At 36.2% G+C, this 24,358-nt stretch overlaps 1 protein-coding gene and 1 pseudogene across 2 annotated transcripts in view; one reads left to right on the plus strand and one right to left on the minus strand.

The window, feature by feature from the left end:
• The window catches only part of NCAM2 (neural cell adhesion molecule 2), a 505,403-nt gene that overhangs the window by 216,482 nt on the left and 264,563 nt on the right, over nucleotides 1–24,358 (minus strand). For both annotated transcript variants that reach the window (XM_039248946.1, XM_039248947.1), the window contains exon 2: nucleotides 342–416. In XM_039248946.1, the coding sequence (XP_039104877.1) occupies nucleotides 342–416 (75 nt within the window). The remainder of the gene's footprint in view (nucleotides 1–341; nucleotides 417–24,358) is intronic.
• Nucleotides 18,116–18,926, plus strand: LOC120242965 (annotated as a pseudogene).

Genomic DNA, 24,358 nt, shown 5'->3' on the forward strand with positions numbered 1-24,358 from the left:
TAATAGTTATATTCTTCCTAATATTACTATTTATACAGGAATAATATTTGAATTTATTTAAGTTATTGTGCATAAATCATATCTGATAATAAGTTATTTTCAAAATAAATGAGCAAACTAGCTTGAGAGTCAACATTAATACCTTGATAACAGAAATAAAATTCATAGTTTTTAATATGCAAAATATGTTTACAACCTCCCAACATCAGAAGCCCGGTGATAATATAAGATGTTATTTTTAGAGAATTGTTTTTTATTATTTAAATTTTGCCAATATATAGTATTAAATAATTAAAGCATAAAACAAGTTATCATTTTAAAATACTTGTACACATACATACCTGTACATGTGAAGAATTTAGATTCGCCCACGCTAAGCTCTACTTTGCTAAGTGAAATTGTCACTTGAAGAAGAGCTGAAAAAAAATTTAAATAATAATTAAGTATGGTTTTAAATAAATTCTAAGATCTTATTACATGATCTGTAAACTACAGAAAATTATTTTCCCTGTAAATTTTTATTACTTGTAAAAAAAATGGAAGTTTTATAAAATACAATCTAATTATGACAATCTAACAACATTATGTCTGTTACATTAGTATACAATTTACAACTAGACCAATACAGGGCTCAATTAACCTAACATGTTGAAATTTATTTCCCAAGTAAATGAATAAATTAATACTCACTTCCATATTTACATTCTTGGTTATATATGTACTACCATGTTGAGCAATAACTACAGAAAATTTTTGCCCAACATTTGGAATCTTATTTGAAAGAGTAAATCCTATACTGTCAGTGTAACAATAAATATATAAATTAACTACATTTTGACAACATGCTAAAATATTTCCATGAAAGAAGAAAAAATATTGCATAAGAAACATGAATAAAAACTGTTTGTATAAGATAAATAAAGTGAAGGAACCAGGACCTTGGTAATAAAATAGAGGAGCTGTTCAATTAATTTACTGTCAAATTGAAAAATAAAATAAATGAATACTCTATAATTTTAAAAGATAATTAGAATTATAGTTTAATACAAATTGAAAGACTTATTTCTAATAGTATGGTAGACAAGATATTGTACCTACATCCCAAACCCATTCCACTATCCCTTACTTCCACATATACATTATCTGAGCTTTCAGTAAAATAATGGAGCCTCAAGAGGAAAATAATATAAAAAATCTAAAAGCCAGAGTATAAAGTTGCTACTGATAATATGTAGATTGTAGTAACCAAAAGGTGCGCAGTTTGCACAAACATAGGATCAAAACTTGTCTATAAAAGAGGATGCTATAGAACACCAGATAACACTGGACCAAAATCAAATTATCCTTAGGAATGAGAAGGGTATACAATAAATCAAAGGCAGAAAGGCAGTGATGGAAGTTGACTCTTCTGGACTGTGCAAGGAGGAAATGTTTCTATTTAAGTAGATTAACCACACTCTGCCATATCCTAGGTTTGAGAATTTAATCATAAATACATGTTCTTTGGGAAACTCCAAGCTGAAAATTTAAACAAAGTAGCAGGGCCACATGTAAAGCTCAAGCTAAGTGGCAGACTTGAACACAAATCCCTTTCAGAGGAACTTACATCACTAGCCCTCACTGCCCAAGATTTTTTTTTTTTTTTTTTTTGAAGTAGGCTTCAGGCCTAGCATGTGGGCTCTGAACTCAGCCTTGAGATCAAGACCTGAGCTGAGATCAAGAGTTGGACGCTTAACCCACTGAGCCACCCAGGTGCTCCCACATTGCTTAAGATTTTTATAAATGAAGTTCTTCTTAACCTAAACTCATATTCTAACATTATAAAAACCATGGTGAAATAAGGCACTACGAGCAAGAGTCAATTAAACATCCAAAAGGACAGGCAGACCCATGGAATTTCAAACAAAGAAAAAGAAATTAGACTAAGAGTGTAACTTAACTATGTTGGAAACAACTAGAGAAATGAAATGGAGAATCAAAAACATGAGAAAAGAAAACATTTCTCAAGGAAGACTTGCGGGAAAAGTTTAAGCTCTTTAAAATATGTTTCCTTGTACTCCCCATCACTGAGGGATAAATTCCTTTTTTTTTTTTTTTTTTCAGGACACCTTTCTGGGAAACAGGCTGGCTTACATGGCTTTCTTCTCTCCTCTCAGGAATTCATAATTCCTTAATTCTCAGAGTACTTGATGCATTTTAGGGGCTCACTGAGTGTTCAAGTAATTGTAATATTTCAGAGAGAAACAGATTAAGCCCAGAAATTAGAAAGAATAGGAAGAAAACTAGTAGAATCAAGGGACAAGAGAATATTTAAAAACTATAAACAAGGCCAATTCCAGTGAGAATTCACAGAGTGGGACTTTTCCTTCTGAAGAATAACTAATCCTTTTGGTGCATTTAGTTTAAGTGTAATAGGGTCAGAGGCAAATTGCAGAAGTTAAGGAAATTGAGATTGCCAGTATAGTAAGGAAGCTTGAATCTGAAGAGATGGCAGGGGTTTGGGGATCCACAATTCTGGGCAGGAATTTTATAAATTGGGGAAGATCTGAGCATACCTACAGACAGGAGGCAGTAAAGACGGATGGCTGAAAATCAAAAGCAATTGCCATTCTGTTCCACTTTCTCTATTTTTCCTCCCTCTTCTTTCTCCTTTAAGACATTTATCCTACTTCCTTTTTTCTTTGGATCCTTAGTGTGCACTTTTCTAAAACGTAATCCTGTGATTTCCAAATTTCAGCTAGAATTCAGCTGGATAGTGTATTTTAATTTCAAATTTTCTATGTGCAAACGGAACCCTTTCCCCTTCCATCAAAAATTGTCTGCCGTTCATATTCCATTTTTGGTCATCATCAATCAATTTTAAGTCTTGGAGATAGAACCTCTGAAATATCATTTGTATGCATTCTTATTTATTTCCAACACTTTTCCCCTAATACATGTACTCATTAATTTTAATGTGAGATGTTTATTTTAATCCGAGAGAGTGATATATCAGATTCTATATTTCTTTTTCTGACTTTTATCTCTTCAAGCTCTCTTTCCATGACGTATTTCTCAGGCTGCTGCATGCATAAGTTTCTAAAACTTTAATTTCACCTGCTTATTTCAAAAGTCCCCAGAGTGGATTTGCTTAGTCCTATTAGTTAATTATTATACAAATTTTAATTGAAAGAAAACTTACCTTTCCATGTTTATTTCCAATTACTTTTTCCTAATCCTCTACATTTAGATACAATCATTATTAATTATCTCTGCCCTTTCTCCACGGACTCACACTTTCCTGCAACTCTGTACTGCCTTAAACTATTTCCTCTGCCTTTCTCTCCCTTTCTCACACATTCACATAGCTCGCTACATTCTATCTTCAAAGCAAAACTAATATAACAATAACTTTACAAATATTCTTTGATAGCCTCCTCTATAATATCACTAAATAACTATCTTTGGTCAGTAGGAATTTTCATTAAGCAAATGAAACTTACATAATTGCTAATTAAATTGTCTTCCTTATTTAAATGTAAATTTCTAAAGGCAAGAGGCTTATCAACCTCACTTTTATTTCCCTTAAACTGATAAAGTATGAATACACGGCAGAATAATGGATAAACACCAAGGGCTTATAGTACCATAGGTACAGAACACTGACATTATTGACAATATAAAATTTTAGAATGACGTTATTGCCTTAAATGGATTTTAAAGATATCAGACAGTTTGAGAAATGTCTGCCAATTATTATTTAAATAATTCCCATCACTACTCTTTGTAGTAATTTTGCTTTTCTGAGGAAAAGTTTATCGGAAAGACAAAACTTGAAGGATGTAACCACTTTAAATGTCAAATACAGTTCTGGATAATTTTACACTGATTTGCTAATGGGTATAATAAATAACCAATTCATTGTAATAAAATGAAATTGAGCCTGAAATTAATTAGTTAATTTATATTAAAATACTTGGTTAATTTTTCATTGAGTAAAAACTATCAATTCACCGATTAATCAAGACCATATTTTTCATGGACATTTTGGTTACTAGACACATCATTATATTTCAGGTATTAAGGTATATGAAGAAAATACATAATTCTCTAGTCTAATACATTTCCCACAGGCTGGATTTGCTCTAATTGACCTCTACAGATACATTAATACATGAGCATATTAGGAAAAACCTGGAGAACTCAAATTTAAGGTCATCTCTTAATCACGGCTCTAGTGATTTAACATCTAGAGTTTCTTGTAATCATTCTTGACCCATAGCCACCTACAATGGTTTCATTTTGGACCCAAATGTCAGAAGAAAATTAAAGTTTTGTAGTGTCAAAAGTTGTGTTCAGAGAAAACTGGACAGGACTGATATATTTAATTCTTACCTGGTTAATCTCTCCTTCATTTTTGTTGTTTTAAGGTACACATGAAAAATGAATGCATACAGTAATGTGAGACCTTTAGTTCATTTAGAAAAAATAATATTAAGCATTTCTAATTAAAATTTCAATTTAGGACTGGAATTTGAAAATGAAATGGCATTCACCGATGCTGAAAAATCAAATTTGGTGTTTTACCTTTTTATGTATTTCAAATAGATATAGTAATATTAAAGAAAATGGTAAAGGGTATAATATTTCACAGATTAACTTCATATAAGGAGCATTATTGATTATATAATGGCATTCCTTATAATCAATAAGTCATCTTTTTGGTTTAGAACTGGATTTGAATGGTAAAAAAAAAATGCCAGTATCTTCAAAAAAGATCCTTAAAATAAGAAAAAGAGTTAACCTACAGACTAAATGGTGAAGCCATGATAAATCTGTGTCCTCTGTGAATTATTCTCAAAGAAATGCATGTAATATTAACCTTAAAAGTAGAGTTATGTAAATTAAAAACTGTCTACAAAAATCAATATTTATTAACTAAATGCATTATACAAATCACTATTTTAAATGCAATGGTATACAAAAATAATAAGCGACAGTTCCAAACATCAAAGGAAGTATAATTTATTTGGAAAAACTAACACTACATAAGATGACAAATGATAAAACAAGATGACCTGTATCAATTATGGCCATCATGAGATTTATAACCAGGAAGGCTGCATAGAGGGCAATAAAACTTGAAAAAAACAAAAAGATGTCATAAATGTTATAATAAACAGACAGAAAGAGGGTGGACATTACATGTAAGGAATATATAATGCTGGTGGATATTGTACGTAAGGTAAAGTGTTCAAGGAACATTCAGAGAATAGCTAGTAGATCAATATAGAGGAAGTTGTCTTTATGTATAATATGGGTAATATATTATCATTGGAGAAACAGTTTTGAAAAGACATTGGAGGATCTCAAAAGCCATGGTAAATGTCAAGCCTTAAGTTTTTCTCCATTAATTATTTATAAATAGATACTGACATGACAAAATTAGCATTTAGTAAAGGTTAGGCAGAAGACAAGATAACTGACAAATTGAATTAAGGGGACAAACTCTTTAGGGCATGTTATGTTGAGTATCTGGGTTGGCTGGTGACAAAGAATATGGAAATTTAGGAGTGGAGGTAACAACAAAGATCAAAATAGAAGTTATCTCTATAATCATTTAGAATATTGGCGAAAGAGGGAAAAAGGTCAAGGATGTTAAGATCTTTCTACTTCAATGACGCAACGGTCCCTAATGTGAAAAAGAATATCAAGAGAAGCTAATGGAGGGAATCTATGGAGCTATAATTTATTTCCTAAATGAAAATTACGTCTCAAAATAGAACATAGGCAAAGGTAACTGCTATCGTAACAAAGCTTAAATTAATATTTATAATTTAAGAACGCACATCAAATAGCAGATATTCAAAAAAGATTTTCTTAATTTATAGAAATATAAATATAATGAAGTCATTGGCATTTCTCAGTACCATGAGGGGCCCAAGAGCCCGTTGCAATTTGATACAACATTTAACAATGGCATTTAAAATGGCCAGTTTATCCCCTGCAGAGGTGTAAAAACTGACAACTTAATCAGTCTACTACATGCCTGCCACAAAGCAGAGCTGGACCCACTTAAAATTCAACAGACATGCAGAGAGAACTTACGGCACTGATTTATCTTGGTACAATGACTTGTAACATTTTTCAAGCAAGCACTTTTATTCCTTGGCCTCCACATGAAGGGACTTGAGAGAATTAAGGCACTTACCAAATAATTACAGAAACTCTCAAGGAGTCTTACTTATTGAAAGTTCTTACAAATTATTAATTATACCAAATGAGTTTGATTCTTTTCAGTTTTCATTGAAAAGATTTTAAAATTATATCTGCTTTGAGAGAATTATGTATATAGTTTTTTTCTTTATGTTTTATTCATTTCTGAGAGAGAGAGAGAGAGACAGCATGAACAGCAGAGGGTCAGAGAGAGAGGGAGATACAGAATCTGAAACAGGCTCCAGGCTCTGAGCTAGCTGTCAGCACAGAGCCCGATGCGGGGCTTGAACTCATGAACCATGAGATCATGACCTGAGCCAAAGTCGGACGCTTAACTGACTGGGTCACTCAGGTGCCTCTATCGTTTTTTTAATTCACTTGTTTATTACTGAATATCCATGTCACTCCATTACAACAGTCTGAGTGGTTTATTAGATTTATAAAATGTTCAAAAAAATTCAGAACCTTTGAAGCATTTAAGAAAGAAATACTCTGTCATCAAACACGAGGAAACTTGATGGCTATGAATGTTTTATGAAAACTACTTTTATTTCTTTTCTTTTTTATGTATTTCTATATGTATGTATTTATTTGAGAGAGAGAGAGCACTAGCAGGGAAGATGGGCAGAAAGTGAGAGAGAGAAAGAGAGAAAAACAGAGACAGAGAATCTCAAGCAAGCTAGAAGCTGATACAGGACTCTATACCACAACCGAGGGATCATGACCTGAGCTGAAATCAAGAGTTGGATGCTCAACAGACTGAGCCACCCAGGCATTCCCATGAAAACAAGTTTTAAATATTTTTTCATCTAAGTTTACCAAGATGAACTTAAACATTTTAGCATAATCCCTCTCCAACTCTGTGATATTATACATATAACATATATGTGTACATATATATATACATTTGAATTCAACTTTCTTATTCTAATTAGGAAAATAAATTTTGTGGTTGCTAGATCACCTGTGCCTTATTAAATTTCTCTTTTTATAATGTTTTTTATTTATCTTTGAGACAGAGAGAGACAGAGCATGAGAGGGGGATGGGCACAGAGACAGGGAGACACAGGATCCGAAGCAGGCTCCAGGCCCCGAGCTATCAGCACAGAGCCCGATGCGGTGATCGAACCCACAGATGTGAGATCATGACCTGAGCCGAAGGCGGAGGCTCAACCAACTGAGCCACCCATGTGCCCCCACCTGTGCCTTATTAAAAGCAACTGGTCTGCCTCCTTAATGCTTCTGTTTCAATTGGCACCTTCCTGTCAAGCTATAGACACTGTCTAATCATGTCCTAAAAATATAGTAACAATAAATGAAACAAACAAAAAAGAAAAGACAAAACAAAATAACCAAATAAGATAAAAAGGAAAACCACCCTTGCCTTGCCTTTTTCTCAGATTACTATGGTGTATCCTACTTGTCTTTATCACATTATTGAAGAAAGCAAGAAAGAAAGAAGGCAAGAAAGCGAGAGAGAGAGAAAGAAAGAAAGAAAGAAGGCAAGAAAGCAAGAAGGCAAGAAAGCAAGAAAGCAAGAAAGAAAGAAAGGAAGGAAGGAAGGAAGAAAGAAGGCAAGAAAGCAAGAGAGAGAGAAAGAGAAAGAAAGAAAGAAAGAAAGAAAGAAAGAAAGAAAGAAAGAAAGAAAGAAAGAAAGAAAGAAAGAAAGAAAGAAAGAAAGAAAGAAAAGAAAGAAGGAAGGAAGGAAGGAAGGAAGGAAGGAAGGAAGGAAGGAAGGAAGGAAGGGGGAAGGAAGGAAAAGGAAGAAAGAAAGGAAACAGCAACAACAACAACAAGGAAAAAAAGCAAGAAAGAAGGAAGGAAAGAACTCTTGAAGTCCCCAGTCATTCTTTATTCTACACCAATTTACTTCTGTCCTCTTGAGATCCTTGCTCTCCCTCTCTTTGCCCCTCCCCTCCCCTCTCAAAATAAATAAACAATAAAAATAAGAATCAAATCTTGCTATTTGCAATGTTGTGGATGGAGCTAGAGAGTATTATGCTGAGCAAAATAAATCAGAGAAAGACAAATATCATATAATTTTACTTACGTGTGGAACTTAAACAAAACAAATAAGCCAAGGGGAAAAAAAGAGAAAGGCAAACCAAGAAGCGGGCTTAAATTTTTTTTTTAAATTTATTTATTTTTTGAGAGACAGAGACAGAGCACGAACGGGGAAGGGGCAGAGAGAGGGAGACACAGAATCTGAAGCAGGCTCCAGGCTCTGAGCTGTCAGCACAGACCCCGATGTGGGGCTCGAACCCATGAACTGTGAGATCATGACTTGAGCCACAGTCAGCCACTTAACCTACTGAGCCACCCAGGCACCCCAAGAAACAGACTTTTAACTACAGAGAAGAAACTGATGATTACCAGAGGGGAAGTGGGTAGGGTGATGGGTAAAATAGGTGGTGAGGATTAAGGAGGAGAACCAGGTGCTGTATCTAAGTATTGAATCGCTGCATTGTACACCTGAAACTAATATTACATTGTATCCTCACTAACCAAAATTTAAATAAAAACTTTAAAATAATGTGTGCATAAACAAAGTGATACAATAGGAAATGAAACAAATCAAATGAAAATTTCTTAATATTTCTCCCTGAATGTTTCTGCTTGTTGAATGGAATAAAAAGCAGTTTTAAGTTCACTTTTATTCTCTGTAGACTATTCTATTTTTGAGAATCAGTATCTTGCTAAATTTATAAAAATTTGCGTAAATTAAATTAGTGACATATTGACTTTCGAGTAAAAGGTATTGCTACCATGGATTATTCAGTGATTGTGTGTGTGACAGTGTGTTTCAATCAACACATGAATTTTACATATGAATATAAAAGTACAAACATGTCATCCCTGTAACCGGTATTCAAAAAGTAACTGAGGTTCAAAAGAGAATATGTGAAAGAAAAGAAAGGGCAAATAAGGATAAAAAAAAACAAAAAACAAAAAAAAAAGGACTACAAGTGAAAGGGAGAATGTTTGTAAGGAAATGTCAAGAAATGGGGAGCTTGGGCAGACCAGTGGTGCGGCAATGGATCTGATTATCATGACACTCTCGTATGCCATAGAACCACAGCACGGAGCAAAAATCAATCACTCATATTTTGAGATTCTCCCACATGTCAAGCATTTAAAACCCTGGGCTTACTAAGAAATTAAAGTGAATAAATCATACCAAAGAGGAAACATTTGTGAAATGAAGTTCATGCTGATTCAAATATATTTTTGCTTTGAAAACAGAATGATTTTTTCTTAAACTATACCGTTTGAAATTAAATAATATGCAACAAGTTTAGAATGAGATATAGAAGTTGAAACTCCAAATTTAAATAAACTTCGTCACATAGCATACTCAGCAAAAGTTTATTAATAAAGTTAAAATAATTATGTTACTTTAATATTTATAAAATAGGAACCAAGAAGACCATGTGTCCCGTATTTTAAGATAAATACTTTTTCTTAAATCACGTAATGTATATAAAAGTAAAAATTATCCCTTCATGCCAATTAGCCTGGAAAATGTCTGAGTGATGAGTGAAGCATTCTGTGCTTATGTGGTAGGTAGTTCTGGAGTCCATTACCAGAGCAAGCACAGCTCACTCATCACTTATTTTGAGTGTGACATTTAATTAACACTAAAATATCGTGAAGTGGCTGCTAAGTCCAAGTTCTACATCCAATCCAAGTTTATTTCAACAGACACCACTTAGACATGTAACTTATTAGCTTCCTTGATGAAACCAGCAACATTGTGTGGAATCTTGAATCACTACTATGCAGTCATAAATTAAATTAAGGACTGGGCCTAATTCCTAAGTGTCTCAATGCCTATGTAAGTGCTTTGTCCAGTCCAAGTGTGTGGACTTTCTCTCCAGATGAAGGTTAGACTAAACCTTATACATAAGCCTGACAAATCAGAAATCTGTCACACCACAGCTATGCCAGAATGTTCACCTTCCTTCTTTTCCTGAGTCGTATATTAGCACTGGCCATTCAACACATATAGGGCTTAGCAGCATATCTTGATATATATACATTGCCAGAAAATGTGAAACCTCTCAGGATATTGCAAATTCTACTATGAAACTGTGTGGGGAAAAAAAAAGAAGAAAGAAAGAGAGAGAGAGAGAGAGAGAGAGAGAGAGAGAGAGAGAGAAAGAAAGAAAGAAAGAAAGAAAGAAAGAAAGAAAGAAAGAAAGATCACGTCCTCCTCAGCTTTAGAAACAAAAAATGCTTTCAATTAGATACACTACAAGAAGGGCCCAATGAAAGATGTCATCCTTAATGTAAGAGAATCCTAATTTATTTTGGTCGGCGCAAATCATAAAGTTACTATAACATGAGTACATTATGTTATAGAGTCCACAATATCTCTATAGGAATGCACTCTTATAAGATAAACAACTTTGAAAGAATATTGTAAGGCATGAATCATAATATTTTTAAAGGTTTTCAATAGCATGGGGTAACAATAACTACTAGAGTAAAACTGACATTCAAAATTCAAAGATATATGCAATTATTTACTTATTAATTGAGTAGCTCACTCAATAACCATATATGGAACCACTGAGTAGATTCACCTGGGCACATAGATAAAGTTTATGTAAACACAAGAAAAAATATTTCACTAAGGTGTGAAGTTTATACTTTCATGAAATCAACAATTTAAATGTTAAAGAAATCAATAGCAGTTCTAATTTTTAGGCCTCCAAATGAACAATAACTTTATAGTTTGACCAGGGACATATATGTTTAATACTAAGATTAAGTATTACAAAAAGCAAGCATATTTTGCAAATCATTTATTTAAATGTGTTCATAGAGACATGGAAGGAAAGCCAGATAAATTTTTAAAAAGAGCAGATTACTTTGGATACTTAAATATAGAGAAAACTTTGTGTTCTTTTTTAAACAGTTTTTAACATATATTTATTTAGAGAGAGAAAGTGAGAGAGACAGAGAGAAAGCAGGGGAGGGGCAGAGAGAGGGAGAGAATCGCAAGCTGACTCTGCACTGTCAGCACAGAGCTGGATGTGGGGCTCAAACTCAGAGGCCAATAAGATTATGACCTGAGCTGTAATCAAGAGTCAGATGCTTAACTGACTGAGCCGCCCAGTCATTCTGAGAAACATGTTGTTGTTGTTTTTTCCCTGAAAGCATTTTAAGCATCTCAGTCTTAGATTATTATAGCCTACATGTACCTATGGGATCTCAGTTTACAGATCGCAGTTTGATCGCAGTTTACAGATGAGGAAAGGGGTCCAGAAGGTTTATCTATTTCAGAAAGCCCAGGAAGAGCTCAGAAAAGGATCTTTGCTTAAACTACTTACCCCTGGCCTGAACTAACTTTAGATCTCCAAAATGTTCAGTGCTATTTCTTTGAAAACCTAGTGAAAGAGGAGTCTGTTTCCCTCCTCAGAAGGGAGGAAAAAATTGACTTGGGGACAATCCTTTCTAGATGGGAAGAGAACAGATAGCCTGCCCCCTCTCCCAGGGAGCTGAGCGAACAAGAAAAGAGGTAAAACTTGGGAGTCTCCAGGACTCATTCTGCCATGACATGGCTTCCTAGTTTGTGTTAACGTCACAGAATGAGAGGTTTTCCACAAGAAGGCTAAAATCAGACAAAATGGAGCTCACGAGTTTGTGCGGCTCTATGTGTGAACAGGCTCTCGGTGTGAACAGCAGCAAGTCCATAAATGGTGACTGTGTAGCAGGCCTGACCCAACAGAGAAGAACTCAGTGTGGCGCAGTCAGTGAAGAGAATGAGTTAGTATTGCTATGTCGTTCTTGACTCCTGTGTGGTGTTGGAAGATGTCCCCAAACTCCCAGGAGTCTCATGTAGCAGAGAGTAGTGTCAGTCATTAGTCTTGCTGTGGTGGGGGGGGTCCCCTGGTGAGAGGTAAGTGACTGGACTTGAGACCCCTCCCTGCCAGGGATAGTACAGAAATTGTAGGTGAACTCCGGGAAGACGGCCTCACCAACAGCCACTGCAGTGGAGCTGAGGCAGCATGCGGGAACCCCTTGTCCCTGACCTACTTCAGAGTACAAACCACATGTTCACAGCAGTTCAAGGGGCCAGGAACCCTTGAAGAACTGGAAACAAAACAAAAACAAACATAAAACAAAATGAAAAATAAAAACTGTAGCTGAAGCAAGATCAGAGTATGAGAATATATCTAAGAGCTCTCCCCACCCCCGACTCCAGGAGCCACAAGTTTACATAAGAAGGTTTCCCCTCCACACCAGACACACAGATGCTCTCTGGGGAAGGTGGTATGAAAAGGCTGAGAGCTTGGGGTGCCTCCTGGCTCAGTCAGTGGAGCCTCAGACTTCGGCTCAGGTCATGATCTCACAGCTCACGGGTGCTGTCTGTGCTGACAGCTCAGAGCCTTGGATTCTGTGTCTCTGGCTCTCTGCCCCTCCCCCCCCTCAGAAATGAATAAAAATTAAAACAAAGAAAAAGAAAAAGATTGAGAGTTTACCTGAAAGATACTGAATTAACTTTATAAATGGGAATAAACCAAGATTCTGTCTTTGATCAGATACAAATGTCTGATACAAGGTAAATATTAACTAAATGCTAACTGCTATCATTGTAACCCCTCCTCTGAATTAGCTCTAGAGGTGCTCACAGAGAGAAATTTAGTGCCTTTGTTTACATACGAGAACTTCATGTGTACATGCCACTAAGACTGCCATTCACAACTGCATTTATAGTTTTTAGTTCCTAATAAACTGAGAAATTGTTTATTCAGTCCAAATTTAATTAGAATGTATTTGAGCAACACTTGTTCATTTCTGTCTTAGTGCACTCAGGCTGCTATAACAAAATACCGTACGCTGGGTGGCTTATAAACAACAAACATACATTTCTCGGTTCTGAAGGTTAGAAGACCAAGATTGTGGTACTTCTGGAAACGGCCCTCTCCCAGACCTCAGACCATGGGAGACACAGGAAGTAGAGTGTGAAGAGAAGGAGAGCTCTCTGGGGTACCTTTCCTAAGGATGTTGATCTCATCCAGAAGGCTCACCGTCCTTACCGTTATCACCTCCCAGGGGTCCCCCTTCTAACATCATCATATTGGGCATTAGGATGCTACCGTGTTAGTTTTGAAAGGAAACACACATTGAGATCAGAGAGGCCTCCATTCAACAATGCCGACTGAAGTGCTAAAGATTTCTTCCCCCAGGAAGGATTTTCTTCAACAGGCTGTAGAACTGGTTGACGTAAGCACAAATAATATAAACATTCCCGGTGCTCATTTCCATGATACCCACTACCTTGGTGAGAGGTAGGAAATGCAGTGCAAAATATGAAGCTTCGTCTTTTGGAACAACAACAACAACAACAAAAGGTCATTACTCAGTCACTATTTACAGAAAATTAGGGACTTGATAGTTTCAATAAATCTTGTTATAATGTAATAAACACACTTGAAGTGACCAAATTTCTGAATCAATGCTAAGAAAAATTGTAATAATATTGAAATGATTAATCTCTGCCAAACTAGTATAGGAATACATATAAATATTTAAGTGTGCCATATATTTCAAGTTCTGTCACATTAAGTATGACTCCTTTGGCAACGGGGCCCCTAGAAAGTTGCCGTTGATACATCAGAAGTCTCCTCAGACGGGTTTCCATGAAGCCCCTTTTCAACATGTCAGGCCTCCTATTTCTTCCTTTTTCTTTCACCTTGCAGAATTAGGTCGTCTTCCTCACTCTCCCTCTGTCTCTTTTTGTCTATAGCTCCTTCAGCATACCACTCTTGCTAACTTACCACATTTGAAAGATAATTATTTGTTTATATGGCCATATCTCTAATTCAAACTTACTGAGAAAAGACAAATCCTTACTCAATTTATTAAATACCCTGGAATATCACAGGCATCCATTTCCTTTCCTAAATAATAAATGGATCCATGAGTTGGATATTTTTCTAAAACATCAATATGTTTTAAAAATCTGAATTTGCCAAATAAAAAGATGCAAATTGATTACTCATTCCCATCCTCAGGAAAGAGAGGGCACTTATTTTACTTATATTTTTAAAAACTTTTCTAGAACCAGACCATTTTATTTTATCATCAGGTAAATAATGAAAGAAACAAATCTGAATATATACAGTATGACTGATTTGTTGAATGCAAAGAAATTGGATTATTACTGTATCAGTGAGTTCTATGATAGGTTTCAAAACCAAAATAACGCCTCCACCTATTCATTAATCTTTTTCATTCAAATCAACTGCATCTCATGCAACTGTGTTAGTGCTGGGGATGATAAAGATATTTTATACTTTAATATTCTGTGATTTAGCTTAGAACTTTTTTTCCCCTTCAGTTTATTTACTGATGTTTAAGAGAGAAAGAGAGCAAGCAAAAGAGGGGCACAGAGAGAAAGGAAGAGAGACAGAATCTCAAGCAGGCTCCCCACTCTCAGTGCAGAGCCAGACACAGGGTTTGAACTCATGAACTGCAAAATCATGACCTGAGCTGAAATCAAGAATCAGACGCTTAATAACCAAGCCACCCAGTTGCCCCAAGAACCTTAGCAGAAGTAAAGAAAGAGTATGTATCAAATACATATATTTTCTAGTACATTTTGAATACATATATTTTAAAATAGAATATTAACAGTAAAAATATATTATATAACTCATAAATAATGTTCAACTTTGTCTACTTTTTCAAGATAAATTAAATTTATGTGAATGCCTTATAGTTGTGCTTTTTAGAAACTTCTTCAGTTAGTCCCTTTAGACACAATAAGTCCAAGTGGTCAGGAAACTGATCAGAGCCCAACCAGATCTGTACCGCTGATCTAAGGACAACAAAATGATGCATATATCTACAACCCCTCAATCACTGAAAATTTGCAAAAGTGGGTTGCCCCTCCCCACCATATATGCACCGTGCAGCTGGCTCACACAAATCAATGGTTACATGTTCTTGCTCTTACATCTCTGGCTCCTGGATTCTTAATTTTATTTGTTGTACCATTTGGTCTGGTAAAAATTTAGAAGATACTGTTATATTTCTTGAGCTCTTACAGTCTCAGATGGCAAGTAACCTGCTGTAATCACAGCCATAAGGATACCACAGGACATTTTCTCTGGCTTCTAAAGCTCCTGAAGTTTCTATCTCTCGTACAGAATGAAGGATAAAAGTATGTACAATTTAGCTTACTTTCCACTTAATTGACAAAAGGGAGTGCTTTGCTATCAATTCTGTGATTTCTCTGGTAACCGGCCTTCGTTCCTAACTTGCAGAGAAATTGGTTGTATTCTAACTCAATCCATCATTTAATTTTACAAGGCAATGTGTTTACAGTTTAATGGCAATCCTAGGCAAGTAGTTTCTTTTTTATCTTGTTTATCCGAAAGACTGGAACAGTGTGAAGTTCACCTCCTACATACAGAAAGCCTATAATGATGACTTGTAGAACTATATTGAGGATGATAAAGATATTTTATATTTTAATATTTAATATTTTCGTAGTGACATATACTAAATCACTGCAGAGTTCTGTTCTATATTAGCAGCTTGATTAAAGAGATGAATGATTGCAGGTCCAATGCAGAAAAGCAAAACGAAGACACAAACACAGACATCTTCAAAGATATTCCTGGTAAAGAACAAAGGACTACCGTTCTTCTAGCATTACTTAACACACGCCATTCAAGGTCAAGACACTTTCTGTATTACATTTGTAATATTACATGAAGCTGGACATCCAAGATATATGGGATCTCTTCTGCATGGGGATCACAAGTGTTTCCAATACACAGTAGTGACTTCTTCTAGAGGTTCATTAATAGGTTAGAACTTGAATTTCCCAAGCTAAGAAGCTATAAAATACTTGAAATATATTGTTACTTGTTGTTTAGGTTAGACTTGAATGAGGCTCTGTTCTCTGCAGTTGGAAATGTGCCCTTTCTTTAGAAATGCTGATGATAAGGGGTGCCTGGGTGGCTTCGTAGGTTAAGTGTTCAACTCTTGATTTCAGCTCAGGTCATTATCTCACAGTTCATGAGTTTAAGCCCTGCATCGTGTTCTGCACTAACAGTGAGGAGCCTGCTTGGGATTCTCTCCCCGCCCCCCTCTCCCCTTCTCTCTCTGCCCCTCTCCCACTTTTGAGCATGTACACTCTCTCTCAAAAGAAATAATCATTAAAAATATTTTTAAATGTACATGATTGTATAGAGATTGAATTTTAGCTCATCAAAAAGTGAGGGTAGACTCTATTTTAGTCTCTGAACGTGAGAGACTCCAAAAATCAAGGGTATCCAACAGTCCTTGCATATGCAGGATGATATAAGCAGTCCATCACCCAGCTTTACACAATTTAGTAAAATAATCGACCTTTATATGCAGGGAAAGGGACTAGTCTGGTCCCAGGTAACATCTATAGTAATCTAATAACTGAAAATACTATTGTTTCTGCTGTCATCCTGGTCTTCTCTGCAATGGATTGAAGGTATGCATTCCCCTAAAGTTCATATGTTGACCCCAATGTGATGGTAGTATGAAGTGAGGCCCCTGGGAAGTAATCGCATCACATGAGTGGAGCCCTAATGATGGGATCCTTGGCCTTATAAAAGGGACTCCAAAGAGCTCTTTCACTCTTTCTGCCATGTGAAGATTCAATAAGAAGTAGGCAGTCTGTAGCCTTGGAGAGGGCCCTCATCAGACTTGACTGTTCTGACACCCTGTTCTTAGACTTTCAGCTTCTGAAATTGTAAGGAATAAACAGCCACCCAGTCTAGGGTAATCTGTTACAGCAGCCTGGATAAGACATATCTGAACCCATTCTATCCTATCTTATTGAAAATTCATCTTCAAACACTGGCTTAGGTGGGGCTATGTACCTATATTAAAAAGGCAGTTATCTCAATGCTCACTCATCTACAGTGTCATACATAACCAGGGACCATATGTGAGGGCAAACTTCTCAATGAAACTATATTCTGGGGAAAACAGTAATTACTGAAAGAGTCTGGTACCCTAAAATTCTTAGACCTAATCACCATAGCCTAGCATAGGTAAGGCATAGTTCAGCCTATGCCAAATACCTTGCAACTATTTACAGGGAACTTACTACATGCCAAGTACTATTCTAGGCAGTCAGGTTACATTTGTGAAGACAGACAGACATCCTTACCCTTGTGAAGTTTACATTCCAGCAGGTGGGAAACAGACTAAGTTGAGAAATGGGTAGTGCTATGGAAAAATACTAATTATGGAAATAACCTGTGCCATGGGGAGAAAAAACAAAACAAAACAAACATGGGCCATTCTTCAGAATACTTTGATAAATGTGTTTTTTAGTCAAGTCCTTTCAAAGGCACTCTATTTCGTAAGCCAAAACACCATCAGATGAAGGACAGACTATATAATGCTAGCAGCAGATTACTCCCCGCCAGCCATAACACCAGGGATGCAGAAGTAAGCAGAGATAGAACAGAAGGTTCATAGCATAGTGAAGCCCTGATTGATTAAAACAGCCAGCCTCAGATCCTGAGGGGAAAATTCTTTAACAAAGTGACACACTCCAGTCTCTTCAATATATAGGGCATACCTCCCAGGGAAGTCTGGAAGCTACTGATAAGCTATAACAGGCTGCAGTACTGGAAAGTCTGATTCTAGTGCCAAGTGTCATGACCAGTCACAAAAAGCACAGAGAGATATTATGACCCCAAACTTCAAATGACTTCAGAATACCAACACTTCTGTTCTTTACTCTAAACTTAGACTGGGCAACTGAAGAGGTGAAGCATATTGCATAGTAGAATAGGGTCAACTTCAGTATTTGCATGATAAGAAGATGATGGGCCAGATGACTGGTTATGGTCTAGTCTTTAAACCCAACCTCTTTTTAAAAGATGTTCCAGCTCTTTTTCGTGGCGCCTTGGAGGCGGTAGGCAGCCTCAAGATGAAGCTGAACGTCTCTTTCCCAGCTACTGGCTGCCAGAAACTCATTGAAGTGGACGATGAATGCAAACTTCATACCTTTTATGAGAAGCGAATGGCTACAGAAGTTGCTGCTGATGCTTTAGGGGAAGAGTGGAAGGGTTATGTGGTCCGAATCAGTGGTGGCAATGACGAACAAGGCTTCCCCATGAAGCAGGGTGTCTTGACCCATGGCCGCGTCCGCCTACTGCTGAGTAAGGGGCATTCCTGCTACCGACCATGGAGGACTGGAGAAAGAAGTGCAAATCTGTCCAGGGTTGCATTGTGGATGCCAATCTCAGTGTTCTCAACTTGGTCATCGTGAAAAAAGGGGAGAAGGATATTCCTGGACTCACTGATACTACTGTGCCTCATCGCCTGGGGCCCAAAAGAGCTAGCAGAATCTGCAAGCTTTTCAATCTCTCAAAGGAAGATGATGTTCGCCAGTATGTTGTGAGAAAGCCCCTAAACAAAGAAGGTAAGAAACCTAGAACCAAAGCACCGAAGATTCAGCGTCTAGTCACTCCACGTGTCCTCCAACACAAGCGTCGGCGCATTGCTTTGAAGAAGGAGCGCACAAGAAAAACAAGGAAGAGGCTACAGAATATGCTAAGCTTTTGGCCAAGAGAATGAAGGAGGCCGAAGAAAAATGCCAAGAACAGATTGCCAAGAGACGGAGGCTGTCTTCGCTGAGAGGTTCTACCTCAAAGTCTGAGTCCAGTCAAAAATGAGATTGTTTTAAGAGGAACAAATAAATTTATAAGATCAGAAAAAAAAAAAAAAAAAAGATGTTCCAGAGGTGGGCATGTGAGTCAAAGCATATGCCAACTGATCAATATCACATTTACTGATCATTCACAAACACGGCCCATCTAACAAATACAATCTAAGCTACAAATAACAGTTTTGATTACAGGAAATTGGCCAATATTTTTGAGGATGGGTTATGAATGATTAGGACCTCAGGTTTTGGCATCAGACTGGATTAAGAGATCCAAGCCTTTCCACTCAGTACCTATGAAGTGTCCGTTGGCTTTCTTGTTATCTCCTAGTTTCAAATTCTTCATCTGCAAAGTGGCAGATGAATACCACTGAATTCATAGAGTCTTTTTAAGAACTGAAAGAAATAATAACAGAAGAAGCTTAATGAAGTGTTTGACACATAGTTAAAAAATAAATAAGATAAACAAACAAAAATAAACTTGGACTATCTTGATTTTTAAACTCCTATACTTTAACCCCAGTCTTGGTATTTGCTTCTGATCAGTGCTTTTGATTTGACTATTCTTAACATTCTCCTTTTTGATTCTTGGATTCGACATTCAGGAAAGGTTTTGGATTCTATAATTCTTCTGTGTTTAAAATTTTCTAGTATCCTGGATGAGAGTTAACATACCTCACTGAGTTCTGATGCCAAAACTTGAGCTCATAATCACAAGCAACCCTATTTCAGAAATCTTGGCCAGTTGTCTACTGAGCTCTAGAAACCAGTCTAAGCTGGTTTCCTGATGTCTACACATTTGAAAGTACAGGCAATTTTGTTTTAATAATGTTCTAACATAACAACACAACAATTTTCTAAAGACTGGTTGATTTTAGGAAAATTCAGGTAAACAGTATTTATTCTAGGTCCTTTTAGGATTACAAAATTAAATCAGTTGAAGCTCAAATTAAGAAACTGCATCAGTTCGGGGCGCCTGGGTGGCTTAGTCGGTTAAGCGTCCGACTTTCGCTTAGGTCATGATCTCGCGGTTCGTGGGTTCGAGCCCCGCGTCGGGCCCTGTGCTGACTGCCAGCTCGGAGCCTGGAGCCTGTTTCAGTCTGTGACTCCCTCTCTCTCTGACCCTCCCCTGCTCACGCTGTCTCTCTCTCCTAGAAATAAATAAAAACATTAAGAAAATTAAAAAAAAAAAAAGAAATTGCATCAGTTCACTATCATCATTAATACATGAAAGATACATCAGAAAATGAAATCATCATACTCCGTTAGGAATTTTTGCAAAAAAAAAGTGTCATGAACAGATTATTTAGTATTCAGTGTTTCTGGATATACTCTTTGATACCAAAAACTAAAATTTAAAGAGAGGAAAAAACAAAGATATGACACGTAATTTAATTTAGTGGGAATCATGAGCCATACCCAATCATATTAATAGTTAAGAAAGAATGTGGAAATGTGCATAAGCAAAGTGTGAGAGTAGTAAAAAGAAGACAACATCAGTACTGACAGTGTGTGGATGGACTCCAGAAGAAGCAGTCCAAAAGCCTATTAATTCAGCAGCTGGGATCAGAGAGAAAGGAAAATACTCCCCATAACATGGAAAGAATAAAATCAAGAATACAAGAAAGGAAAAAATATATATTTTCCAATAGTTTAGGTAGATTTGACAATTTAGATATAGATTGTAGGGATGCTTCTAAAGCCATAGAAATAAGATGAACATTAGTATATGCTATAATTTAAATGGAAGTCTTAGGCCTGGCTGAGGGGTAGAAAAATGAGGTCTCTGCAGGGGCAGAAAGGAAAGAAGTGAGTGGAGGATGAGTGGGAATGAGAGAAGAAAGAAAAATAAACATTTTGGAAGACTGACAGAAGATTATTTCATTTTCACTTTATAATTGATTCTGGCTTCTAGTTTATCCAGTGTAATTTTGCACGTTTAAGAACACAATAAGAACACATGGATATGGGAATTTTTTTTTCAGTTTATTTATTTATTTTGAGATAGAGTGTGTGAGCTGGGGAGGAGCAGAGAGAGAGGGAGAAAGAAAATCCCAAGCAGGCTCTGTGTTGTCTCCATGGACCCCAACACAGGGCCCAATCCCACAAACCATTAGAACATGACCTGAGCCCAAACCAAGAACTGGATGCTTAACCTACTGAGCCACCCAGGTGTCCCGGGTATGGGAATATTTTTATGTGTGTAATAGCTTGATATAAAGTAGCATGATTACTTAATCCATGAAACTGTTCTATGTATGTCACTCTTATTTTGTTTTATTTTTATTTCATTTTTGGAAGATTTTCCTAAGGGTGTGTGGGTGGCTCAGTTGGTTAAGCATCCAACTCTTGATCTAGGCTCAAGTCTTGATCTCACAGTTTAGACTGAGCCCCATGGCAGGCTGCATGGCTAGCTTGGGATTCTCTCCCTTCCTCTCTCTTTACCCCTCCCCTGCTTGGGTGTTCTCTCTCTCTCTCTCAAAAATAAATACGTAAATGTTTTAAAAAAAGATTTTCCTGGGCATCTCATATTTTGGTATCTTCCATAATCTAACTTTTTTTCTTTAAAAATTGTATTTGGATGGCTTATAAACAGTCAGATCCAGTCTTTGATAAACTTATGTGTTAAGAGTAATTCTAGCTAATGCATGTTAGAAAAAGAGAAAGATCACCAAGTTTTTTTAATGACATATAATCAAAAAGAAAAACCAAACACAACAAAACTTTACATTTAGTTCTCTCCCCATGAGAGAGAATAGAAAAGTCAGGTGTTAAAAAAAATCATGCACTTAGTTTAATCTAGCCCTGCACCAGTGGAGGACATATTATCTAATAAACACTAAGTGGTTATAATCATATAATATTTGATTAGCTGTAGAGAAAAATCTATGATCAAAATTGTTTTTTGGGAATAAAATATAACCAGATCATAAAGGGAATTTATTTCATCGTTACTTATACATCTTATAAAATAATCCTTACAATTACACTGAATGAAATTTAATATACCTAGTAACATATTCACAAATTAAGAGAAAGTTTGGAGTTGAATTTTCTATCCAGGGTTACAGCCTGGCCATAGAAGATGGCCAGGAAAAAATGTTTTATTTGGCCCACAATGTTGTTTTAAAAAGTGAATTTGAACATCTTCTGGGGAATCACTCATACTCAGGTTTGTGAGGGTCTCTTCATTTCCTCTCTTCATTAATGCAGTTAGCTGCCAGGGCCTGTATAAACATTAGCCTTTTGACCCATGTACTGCATATCATGATATGTTTGCTTATTTCTTTTTCCTTTTAGGAAAAATGTTAGAAAGAAACTGATCATAATTCTTATACTTTTTAAAGCCACTCTCCATCAAATGCACATTTTGAAACAAGTGGCACATGTGGTTGCATTATATAAGGCAATTGGAATTTTTTTCCAATTTGTTAATGAACAACGAAAATAACATTTCTAAGTAAAGTAAGCAGCTCCCTGAGCAGCATGCACTGAGCAGGACCAAAGTGCTTGTATCGAATGTGATGCAAATACAATTTCTCCTAGCATCCGTTTAGAATTTTGGCGACTCCAAGTATACTTTCTTTCTTATAAGCTTTGCCTTGCCCAATTAGCTTTCAATGGTGCTTGAAATCCCCACTTGAAATGCCTTATGTTGACCTGTCCATTTTAATCAAGTTAAATACTATCTGGGAGGAAGATATATTAGCTATCACTTAGGCACAAATTAGTCTATCTGAACCTATTACTGCACGTTATCAACCAGCACACACACACACACAAAAGCCTTAGGGTACTAGTTCTTGAAATCATTCAAACACTAGACCACAGAGAGGCATGGTGCACTCGGTGGAAAACCATGCAATATTAATCCATTACTCTTATTACCATTAAATATACTTGGTTGCATTAAACCTGATGTCATTTCATTTTATAATCCATGCAGTAGGAAAAAAATCACAGGTTTACATAAGTTAATAGAAGAAAAATCAATTATAAATATTTCATCAAATTTAAATTTTACCAATTGTTATAATATTTTATTTGGAGCAAAAAGTCTTCTTTGCTGCAGGGACATTGTGTTTCCATCCCAAACGACAGAGGGAGCAAAGTAAATCTGTAAGGAGGTACCAAAGGGGTTCTAAAAGAAGGTATTCAATTTTCTTAACCCTAATAAGACATTTATTGTAAGGTAGGTCATCACCTTAGCAAAAATGTATCAGGAAACAAAATATTACTTTATTGAATATACACACTGGCTACACAATACACCTAAATTCCAGAAATGTGAGAACATAATATAACTGAAGATGGAGGCTCTAATGGGGACTTCAACTGCTTTCCCTGGTTGGCCAACTAAGGAGGGAGATGGGGCAAACAGATAATTTTGGTACCTTGGGGGTAGAACAGCTCTTCTGAACCACAGTTCCATAGGAGAATTAAGCTCCAGTGCCTTAAGGCATTGTATGCAAGCTCTTAACTCCTCTCATATGCATCAATAATGACATTAGCTATATATGTTCCTTGAAAGAATTAGTCAGGGGGGCCTGGGGTGCCCAGTCGGTTAGGCATCTGACTCTTGCTTTCGGCTCAGTTCATGATCTCACAGTTTGTGAGTCGGAGCCTTGGATCTAGCTTCCCACTGCCCCGGGCGGGATTCTCTCTCTCTGCCTCTGTCCCCCACCTTTCTCTTTCAAATAAATAGACTTAAAACAAAAAAAAAAAATTTGTCAAATGATTTTCTGTAAAACTTAATTCTCTTGTGGAATCCCATGTGAAATGTTGGAGTATGGTGTTATTGAATAATCGGTTCAGATGCAGAAAAAAATCAACATTCTTTTTGATTTACCGCTGAGGTAACATTACCTTGTCACCTTGATTTATTGTTATTATTACTATTATTGTCATTATTATTATAACTCCTCTTTAACACATTATTGGAAAAGACAAAAAGAGATCAGTAGAAATAAAAGTAAAGATTTTCCTGAAACTTAGCACTATCTAAGATATTTTTCTAACTCACACAGTCAATCAACCCAAGGGATACTTGGATTTTGTTAGTTTGTTTTAGTATCTGCAAGTTTTAATCAAAATCCTATGTTTCTAATTAGAGAACAAAGCATTTTGGTGTATGAGGAAAGCTGTGAATCTTAGTGGACTCTATACTTTCATAAGAAGGCAAGAACTCCTAAGTATGATGGCTTATCTTGTGAGTTAAGAAACATTTAGAAGAAGCACTAAAAGATTATAAAGGGATAAAAGGAAAGTTGCCCAAGTGTTTAATGAGAAGCAAAATGATATTCTTTAAATTGTGAGAGAATGACAACTGACTAAGATGGCAGAAAGCAATGGGACTTGGAGGTGATAATTTGGGGTCCCATTATACAACCGCACAGTTTAAAAAATTGCTGTTTTATGAGAGGTAGGAGTCAAGGATCAGGCAAGAACTAAGCATATGGATCAACAAATTAGCTAGATTTTCAT

This window comes from Hyaena hyaena, unplaced genomic scaffold (assembly GCF_003009895.1).
Source record: "Hyaena hyaena isolate Hyena2069 unplaced genomic scaffold, ASM300989v1 scaffold_323, whole genome shotgun sequence".
Taxonomy (NCBI): Eukaryota; Metazoa; Chordata; class Mammalia; order Carnivora; family Hyaenidae; genus Hyaena; species Hyaena hyaena.